General features: G+C 39.0%; 1 protein-coding gene across 1 annotated transcript in view; it reads right to left on the reverse strand.

Moving 5' to 3' along the window:
* LOC119425036 (C-type lectin domain family 17, member A-like) overlaps positions 1–5594 on the reverse strand; it is a 7631-nt gene extending 2037 nt beyond the window's left edge. The window contains exons 1-6 of the mRNA XM_037692559.1: positions 5534–5594; positions 4906–4968; positions 4734–4739; positions 3143–3202; positions 2937–3038; positions 2502–2738 (exon numbers count right to left, since the gene is read on the reverse strand). Of these exons, the coding sequence (XP_037548487.1) occupies positions 2502–2738; positions 2937–3038; positions 3143–3202; positions 4734–4739; positions 4906–4968; positions 5534–5594 (529 nt within the window). The remainder of the gene's footprint in view (positions 1–2501; positions 2739–2936; positions 3039–3142; positions 3203–4733; positions 4740–4905; positions 4969–5533) is intronic.
* Between the last annotated feature and the right edge of the window lie 4508 nt (positions 5595–10102).

Consider the following 10102-nt stretch of genomic DNA (forward strand, 5'->3'; position numbering starts at 1 on the left):
TGTGTGTGTGTGTGTGTGTGTGTGTGTGTGTGTGTGTGTGTGTATATATACTTTGTATATATATTCATATATACATATTAAAAATATATATATATACATATCCATCCATTATCTTTACTCGCTTATTCCATTTTGGGTCATGGGGGTCGCTGGTGCCCATGTCCAGCAATCACTGTGCGAGGGGCGGGGTACACCCTGGACGGGTCGCAAGTCCATCACAGGGACACATAGAGACAAACGAGACAAACAACCATTCACTCTCCCACTCACACCTAGGGACAATTTAGAGTTACCAATCAGACTAACATGCATGTTTTTGGGCTGTGGGAGGAAACCGGAGTACCCGGAGAAAACCCACGCATGCACAGAGAGAACATGCAAACTCCACCCAGAAAGGCCCCTGGACCGGGGTTTGAACCAAGGACCTGCTCGCTGAGAGGCAGCAGCTCTACCAGTTGTGCCACCGTGCTGCCCATATATACATATATGTATATATATATATTGTAAGAGTTTTTCATGTTATCATTTTAAACTGCTTCATGACTCCTGTACTTCTGTGCATACAAAGCAAAAAGTTTCTGATACTATCAGTCCACATCTGAGCTGATAGTAATTCTCTGTATTTACATAAGCTGTTTTTACTTAGAACCGTTTGTTAAAATCCAAACATGTCAAAACGTATATCATACAATATCATGGAATAGTATTTTAATTTACAAATTTCAATTCAAAAAGTAAATATTTAATAAATTATAGATTCAGGGCCCACAATTTAAACAACTTCAAGGATTTATTTGTTTAGTTTTACATAATTTGGGCTTCCAGCTCATGAAATCCACGAAAACAGGATTTCAAAAAATTAGAATAATGTGGAGAAATCAGCCCAAATGTTTCAGGGCATGAATATTTTAAACTGAGTGTGACACTAATCATCTACTAAACTTAAAGCACCTGCACATGTTTCCCCAGGTGTTATTAAATTGCTTCAGTTTGGTTCAGTTGTCTCAGTTCAGTTCAATATGGGGAAGACTGCAAACATAACTGGCCAGAAGACTACCACTGATACCCTCCATAGGATGGGTAAGCCACAAAAGTTCATAGCTAAGGAGGCTGGCTGCTCACAGAGTGCTGTGTCCAAGCATATCAATGGAAAGTCTAGTGGAAGGGCAAAATGTGGCAGAAGATGCACCAGTAAAAGAGATGACCATGGGCTTCAGTGGATTATCAAACAGAGAAGATTCCAGAATCTGGCAGAGATCTAGAAAGAGTAGACTGAGGCGGGAGTCACAGCTTCAAAAACCACCATGTTCAAACGCATCCGGGAGATGGACTACAACTGTCGGGTTCCTCGGTCCTCTTTCCTGATAAAAGTAAAGTGTGCCTTTCATTCAGAAATCAAGGTCCAAGGGTTTGGAGGAAGAAGAGTGAGGAACAGAACCCATACTGCTTTAGGTCCAGTGTGAAATATCCACAGTCAGTCATGATTTGGGGTGCAATGTCCAGTGCAGGTGTTGGTAAACTCTGCTTTCTTAAATCCAAGGTCAGCGCAACAGTCAACCAGAATGTTTTAGAGGACTTCATGATTCCTTCTGCTGAGGATCTGCATGGAGATGCAGATTTCATCTTCCAGCAGGACCTGGCCCCTGCCCATGCTGCCAGGAGCACCAAGACCTGGTTTGATCCCCATGCCACAGTGCTTGACTGGACAGTCAATTTGCTGGACCTAAACCCCACTGAGAATCTATGGAGTATTCTCAAGAGGAACATGAGGGACACCAGACCCAACAACAAAGAAGAGCTGACAGCATCAAAGAAATCTGGGCTTCCATAACTCCCAGTCAATGCCACAGGCTGATTGCCTCAATGCCACGTTGCATCGAGTCAGTGATTAAGGCAAAGGTATTCCCAAACAGCTATTAAAGATTGACATGTCGTTTTGAAAGTACTAAAAACTAAGAAGTAGTGTGGGCTGATTTCTTCACAGTATTCTAATTTTTTTTTATCCCGTTTTCGTGGGATTCATGAGCTGGAACCCCAAATTATAAACAAGTAAATACTTGAAATGGTTTAAATTGTGGGCCCTGAATCTATTAAAGATGAACTTTTTGAATGGAATTATGGAAGTTGAACAACTTTTCCATGATATTCAAATTTTTGGGAAACGGTCTGTATATATATATATATTAAAATAAACTACTACTTGTACTACTATTCCTAGTTCGCGGTTTTTCACTTATCGTGGGTCTTCACAATATGGATCCCCCTCGATAAACAAGGGACTACTGTATTTACAGAATATTTTGACATTAAAAATAACTGAAATTGGCACTTTTTATTTAAAGAAAGTGCTTCATTCACTTCAATATCCAGCATAAAATATATCCATGATGATTTACAATCAAGCTTCCTTTAAACTTTTGGATTAAAGTCATAGTAGCTGTTAAAAATACATGAATTCTCAATGTTCTTGGCTTTACATTTTGTAAATGCCTTCAACTCACTTTTGTTGGGACAAAATGTGTTTACTGGAAACAAGTCAAAGGTCAGGATGACTTCCAGGCTCCTGTTGAGGTGGTTTCTTTCTTTGCTCAGCTCCTCAGTTTGGTTTGCCAGATTTCTCTGAGCTTCCATCAGTTGTTGCCTCTCATTCATCAGGACTTTGTTTTCATCAGTCCGATTCTGAATTTTGGCTCTGAGCTCTTCGATTGTTGCTCCGTGACTCTCCATCACCTTTGTGACTAGAAGCAACAGCACAACAACCAAGTCATCAAGCATCATTAAAAGAAAAAACACGTTTTAATGTTTCCTCGTTTGATTCTTTTTCAATTAGTTTTTCATTTGCAATATTTTGTTTTAAAATGGAAACCAGTCACGCATGTTTTGCTGATTCAAAGCTGCTGTAGTGATCCAATATTAACGTTAAACAGGAAGCTCACTTTGGATCAACAGGACGACGACGGCCACCATCAGAAGGACACAAAGCGTCCCCAAACACACCAACAACACACGAGTTGGACGTTTAGCTGCTGTTTCAGCTTCTGTTTAAAAAGAGGTCATAATTTTACACTGACAGGAAAGTTGTTAGATGTACCATTTGTGGGATTTCTTTTGATCTTCTTTTAAGTTTCAGTGAAAAACTCACCTGGTGCAGTGAACCCAGATGCTTTCAGTTGGACTTTAGAAACTATTTTCTGCTCTTTTTCTAAAAAATAAAAATAAAAACAATTTGAGGAAGTGATGAGGTGAAACAATCAACTCATTATAATCCTGTTTGTTCTATTGTTGGGAACATTTATTTCATTTTATGAACTAAAATTAAAAATGACTTTGATCAGCAACTGCAGGATCTTCTAGTGTTTCTACAGAATGCGTGGTCAGCTCCTTTTCTTCGGAACAAAAGAAATAAGATGTGTAAGAGAATTAGAGATCAAATATTGTGCAGGTGATAAAAGATGTTGTCATCTGCAACAATAAGCATCTCAAACACTCGTTATTGTATTTAAAGTGTTTTCATTTAAATCATATTTAATTATTCTGTAGTTTTTGGAGTTTGACTTCAGAATAAATCATAAATCAATCTTCAGGTCCTCCTACGTCTTGTTGAAAAGATCCAAATTATATCCGCCAGTAAACAAATCTATCCCATCCATACCATCCTTATTTGTTAAGTTGTGTTGTTTTATGAAATTGGTTAAATCCTGGAATCCAGGTGTTCTGTTTCTTGAGATGTTGAGGTGTTTTTCTATGCAAACTTCATCGCTGCTGTAGATGAACATATTCTGTGATATATTCATAAATTAAACGGATTCATTCATTTTTCTGGACTGAATAATATCGTGTATTGAATCTAATAAATGTAACGTGAGGCATTAATTTTCTTTGACCCATCAAATGAATGTGGTCATTTATTAACAGATGAATGAGGATAAAAATCACTAATACTGTTTCACAGCGGATTTAAAAATGAGTAGTTCACTTCAACATTTAAAAATGGTTTGAACTAAACACAATTTGATTATCAAAACATTTGTAAAATAGTAATGATAATAGAAAAAGAGAGTGTTCTTTCAATTGATCAGTGCAGGACACTTAGAAAGTCTTCTGGATGGACTTGATTTTGTGTTTCTGGACTCAAATCAATGAAATACAGTTCTTGTTCCAGGAAGGCCCCTCAAGGCCAGATTTTGACCTGAGGCTTGGTTCACTACACTGCGTATTGTACTGGTTAGACATTTACTGATAATAGGCTGTAAATTAGTAGTTTCGTGGGAGATTATGTAATTACTTCAGCAGTGTAACAGAAACAGACCATTTTAGAACGTAAGTCAAAGAAAGTAAAAGTTCAAGGTTGCAATTTCCAAATATAAAAATGGACATCCAGCAGCTCCAGTCTTTGCTGGATTTCTGAGCGCTACAACGAGCCAAGGCCAGCTGCTGTGGATCTAATTCAGCTGTCCTTTGTCTCTTAAACTGGACCAAAGAGGACCTTCTACTATATATAAATGGTAAATGGATTTATATAGCGCTTTTATATCTTATCAAGATACTCAAAGCTCTTTACAACATAATCTGTGCCTCATTTACCCATTCATACAGCACTCTACTAGATCTCTACAAAGAATAATCAGAGTTTTATCACATTCATACACCGATGGGACACACATCGGAGGCAATGAGGGGTTCAGTGTCTTGCCCAGAGACACTTCAGCATGTGACTGCTGGTGGAGTCAAACCCCCAACTCTTACATTGGAGGACGACTGATCTAACCACTCAGCCACAGCCGCCCATAAGAGCCAAGAACTAAGACGGACTCTATGCTAGTATAAAAAAGATATTCAGATAATCTGGGTTTGTCCTTATTTTAGTAAAATACATTTGATGTTGCAATAAACTATAAAACTAACTTGGTGCTGTAGTCACGGGCTTCTTTGATTTTACTTCAGAATAAATAGTCTGGTCATCTTGTTCTGAATAACACAAAAAAAATGTTTGAGGAACTGACAAAGGACATGGCAAAGTGGATAGATGTTTAAAAAATATTCACAGTAAGACAATACCGTTTAATTTAAAGCAGAGAGTTGACTAATTTAAAGGTAACACCAAGTTGTCAGGAGAATCAGGAGAAGGTGGTCCGATTTTTAAAACACTAACTTTGTTTATCTTAAATGCTAAATTTAATTTTTATAAATCTAAATCTCATCTAAAATATCTCATAAATTAATGTGACCACTTTAACATCCGGATATCTCCAAACAAAGACTGGTATTATAAAACTTGAGTAATTTACTTTGAGCAGAAACAGATAAACTAGACAAAATATACAACATGTTGTTCGTTCTTCTACACACATGAAAAACATTTTAATGAAACTGTTAAAAACTGCACACAGATCATGGAGCGTGTGCTACAAGTTTACCAAATCAAACCATCCAGAAGAGCTGACTTAACTTTGTCAGATTTTTCTACCTGGATTATTGAGCATGCATTTAACAAATCAAGTTTTATTTATATAAAAACATTGGAGCCACTCACCTTTTTGAGTTACAGTCGTGTTTTTGAAGACCAGTGAGGAGTAACTGGGATCTTCATCCATCTCTCCACACTGCTGTGGCTGCTTGAGCAGAAAATGACTTCAGTTTAACAGAAGCGGTTTATAAACATTGTTCTTGGGGCCCCAGAAAAAAAAAAAGTAGTTGCAGTAACAGTATATAAAGAACTAATAAGTTCCCTTTTTGCTTAAATGTTGAGTAAAGACCAACTTTAAACAATAGTGTTTTGTCACCTATTGTTATCATTAATAGGAAGTCTAATAAGGTTGAGTCAGGTCCTCTGGACGGATTCTTCTTCGTTGAAACATTTTGTCTTTTATCAAAAAGACTTCTTCAGACTGAGGAGCTGCAACAAATAATCGTATAAGCAGCACCTTCTCATAGTGGAGCAGCCAGTTTGCTGGTTATGTCCAAAACTATAAATAAATATAATAATCACAGTAATAAAAAAATCACTGTAATGTTGCTTTAGTTGGTGATACTGTATGTGACTTAGCTGTGCTGCTGATTATCCATGCTGCTGATCTCATGCTGCTGTATTCATTCATATCTATCTGCTCACCATGGACTCATGTTCGGGCTGCTGTTGTTATGCCGTGTTGTTTTACATTATTGGTGTTTAGCGTTTATCTTAGATCTTTCACCGTATGGTGTTTGTTTAGTGTATATCTTAGTGTATGTCTTAGATCCTTATTTACTGTTTCTTTTTATACTTTATATTTTGATGTCTTTGGGTGTAAGTGGGACCCTGTGTATATAATTTCATTCCACCTCTTGTACCACATGTGATGGATCAACAATAAAGATATTTGAACTTGAAATATTCTGTCTGTTGAGTAGACAAAGTATTAAATTCAGTTTGGAGTAACAAGCATTTTTTTCATTAGATCCTGTGAGGGGGAGTGGCTATATTCTCTGTCTAATTGTAATATTTCATCTATTAACTGTCCTAGCTATACCAAGACCTCCTTTTTTTGTTTGCACAATAAGAAATTATTTGACCCCTCAGGTAGGCCTTTAATGCCTCCCAGACTGTACAGAGTGCCATTCCTGGTGTTCAGTTAACTTCAAGAAGAAATACAATTTCAGATGTAAGGAATTTGCTAAAGTCTTCCTCGGATAAAAGTAAGAAGTTAAATCTCCAAGGACAATATACGGATTTTGTGACCGGGATAAGCAATTTCATCATAAGTGTACCATGATCTGAGATTACCATGGACCCATAGTCATGTTCTTTCACCAAAGGCAGAGTTTGTTTTTCAAGAAAAAAGGAGTCAGTTCGGGAGTACGTCTTATGAACTGGGGAAAACAATGAATGAACTAGGATTACATAAGCGACACACATCAGCCACACCATACAATTCAAGGAATGAATTGATTAATTGAGCGGATTTAGTCAGGGTAGTTCTTCCCATCGAACTACGGTCAAGAGATGAAAGCGCACAGTTTGTGTCAGCACAAGGTTATGTGTTGACATATTCTGGAAGTTTGAGAAGACATTATTAAAAAATGTAGAGTTGTCCCAGTTGGGAGCATATACTGAAACCAAGATCACTGGCAGTGTTTACAACTTCCCAGTACTATAACATACTGCTCTGCAGTATCAGCATGCACACTCGAGGCTGTAAATTGTACCTGCTTGAAACTATAATATCTACCCCTCTTGATTTGGATTGAAAATTGGATTGTGTAATGATTTCGGGAAAACCAGATTGGTACGAGACCCGGAACGAGACTAGACTCCACAAGGTAAAATCTTAACAGTGTTTATTATGTACAAGTGCAGATTTACACGTGGTCCTCTGGAGCCCATGGGAAACAAGGAGAAGGTCAGGTGGGTTGAAGTGAAGGTTGAATCTCGCAGCTGATCGTGTTATATTTTCTCTTACAGGTTTGATGGTTTGGGTAGAGCATCGAGGTGAATCCAAATGGGTCCAGAGAGAGAGAGATGACTTGGCACGGCAGGCAAGTGGTTGGAGGGCTAGGTACGAGGACGAGGAACAGAACCAAGACAAACCAGGACCTGCATGAATCCAAGGAGGCAGGATGACTGGGAACACAGAGAACAAGGTAAATGTCCTCTTATATATCAAAGGACAGGCTGAAGCATAAATACCATAGGAAAGCACAACGCTCCAGTGAAGAGTAGAAACTGGCTGCTGCCTTAAGTAGTTGAGGACCTCATCAGGGAGATGGCCGACAGCTGGTGGCAATTAGCGGCCATCTTGGAGAGAGGCGCTGCAGTCGGTAGTACTCTTACAGATTGAAACACCTGACCAGACAATTTTTTAACAAACTTTCCACTATCTAGAGAGCACACATGGGTTTCCTGTAAAAAGGCAATATCAGTGTTCAACTGTTTCAGGTGTGACATAATTTTCCAGAATTTTACTGGACCATTAAGGGATTTTACATTCCAGCTTACACAATTAACTGGACAGCCATTAGTGTCCAACATCCTTAACACTGGTCGTGGTTGAACAGCAAGAGTTAATTTACATACAAAATGTTGTAGCCAGTATCTAATACCATAGAAAACACAATCCAACCCTCTGGGCTCCTGTCTGCCCACATATGATACAATATAAGTAATAGTAATAAAAATTAAAAAAGAAACAACAAAATATGCAAATATTACTGTAAATATCAAACACGTACCTAACAAGGAGATAAATAAATTGAATAAAATTTTAAAAAATCTCTCCCATGTTACTGTGACGATGGACCGCGCATGGGAAGACATTTCACCAGACTCTTCAGAAGACTCTTCACCACTTGCTCAAGCCGAGATCGGATGCTTCCCTCCCTCCCTCTCTGCTTTGCTTTGCTGTTCTGTCTGTCTGTGAAACTGCTGTGAGACTCTCTTGCATTTCTTCCGAACCATAATTATGGACTCTTTTGATCAGTTGGTCCCTCAACTCAATTTACAACATTTCTTCAAAAAGAAGACAGGCTTTAGGCAGGTTGATTTGCCCTGTTGGCACGCACACAGCTGGACATCTCATCGACTTGGACGACTTGATGATGTGTCTATCTCTGCTGTCATCTGTGGATTTTAAGGATGCATATTTAATTGGATTTTCGATAACTGGTTCCTGCTATTTTGGATTCAGCTGGTGCTGGTTTTTATCTACAAACAAGGAAGTCATCGGCAGCAAATTTGGACCCGATCATTCTGCTTGCCTTTTTGATGGCTTGGTTCATGTCTCGTGTACCCAGACTCAAATGCTTTGGGCTGAATGGATCAGATCTCGGGGAATTTACTCAGTCACGTTCCATCGGTGTGGCCATGTTATTTTGGACATTTCAGAACTGAGTGGACCAACACAGACTCAAGGTAGATGTCATTAAGTTCTGCCTGTCCCCAAAACAACTGTGTGTTCATCTAAGTTGGCTCCACTTGGCTGGCCTTGAAGGCCACCTTATCTGAATTTGCCAGGAGAAAATGTGATCTGACGCTCACCACCCCATCCCTGAGGAATTTCCAACTGATGACCAGATGAAATCCAGCTGAATAAACTTTGTGTCATCATTTCAGGACTCGGATTCTCAGAGGTTATTCTTGGCCATTTCTCGACATACCTTGAGGATGTTTATGGATCTCACCAGAGGACATTGATTGATTACAGTGACCTCGAGAGCATCTATAAGCGTTGTTGACCGCTCTCGTCTCCTATTGCAGAATGTCTATGTAAATATGTGCTTGTTTGTGCGAGGTGTTTTTTTTTATATTAGAGGGGGTTTTTTTCCCTCAGGCAAGAAAAAAAAAGTCTGATAGAATTTTTTTTCGCCTCCAACTCCTATATGTGTCCAGTTAACCACTGTTTTTTTTGTCTGTCCAAACAGTTCTCACTTGTAAATGAGTCTTCGAGGCTCAATGTGATTTATATGTTTAAATAAAGGTTGAATGAAAAAAAAATGCTGCCTTCGTCTTTTTTAGTTTAGAGGCCATATTGCAGCTCTGTTGAGCCAATCATGTGGTGACACCAATTTCATTGGCAACATCCAGCATGGAGGTGGCGAGGATATAACCATAAAAGGCAGTTTTTCAGCAGGGCTGACGGGAGCCTAGCAAATCACAGTTCACTGCGCCACCGCCATGTTGCACTCCCAAACTCCGTGCTATTTTTTTGCCCCTATGAGTTTTTGGAATCACCTTTAACAAATACTGACTGAAATTTGGGTTTTGTAGTAACACATCTTTTTTTCCACTAACAGATGTCATTACATATTCGGTGTCAAATCTGTCTGCTAGCCAAATATTTTATGAATCATTTGATGGATTTTAGTGAAACTACAGGAAATAATTATTGGATGCATGTCTCTAACTGGCCCTGTGAAGGACTTGCGACCTGTCCAGGGTGTACCCCGCCCCTCGCACAGTGATTGCTGGACATGGGCACTGGCGACCCCCGTGACCCAAAATGGAAGCAGCGGGTAAAAGATAATGGATGGATGGATGTCTCCAACTGTGTGGGATTCCTGGGTTTTTTGTCTGTCACTCACTCTTCCTTCCACAGCCAATTAACCTCAACTCACTCCACCTGCTGCT

Source organism: Nematolebias whitei, chromosome 18 (assembly GCF_014905685.2).
Source record: "Nematolebias whitei isolate Nwh7 chromosome 18, NemWhi1, whole genome shotgun sequence".
In the NCBI taxonomy this organism is placed as follows: Eukaryota; Metazoa; Chordata; class Actinopteri; order Cyprinodontiformes; family Rivulidae; genus Nematolebias; species Nematolebias whitei.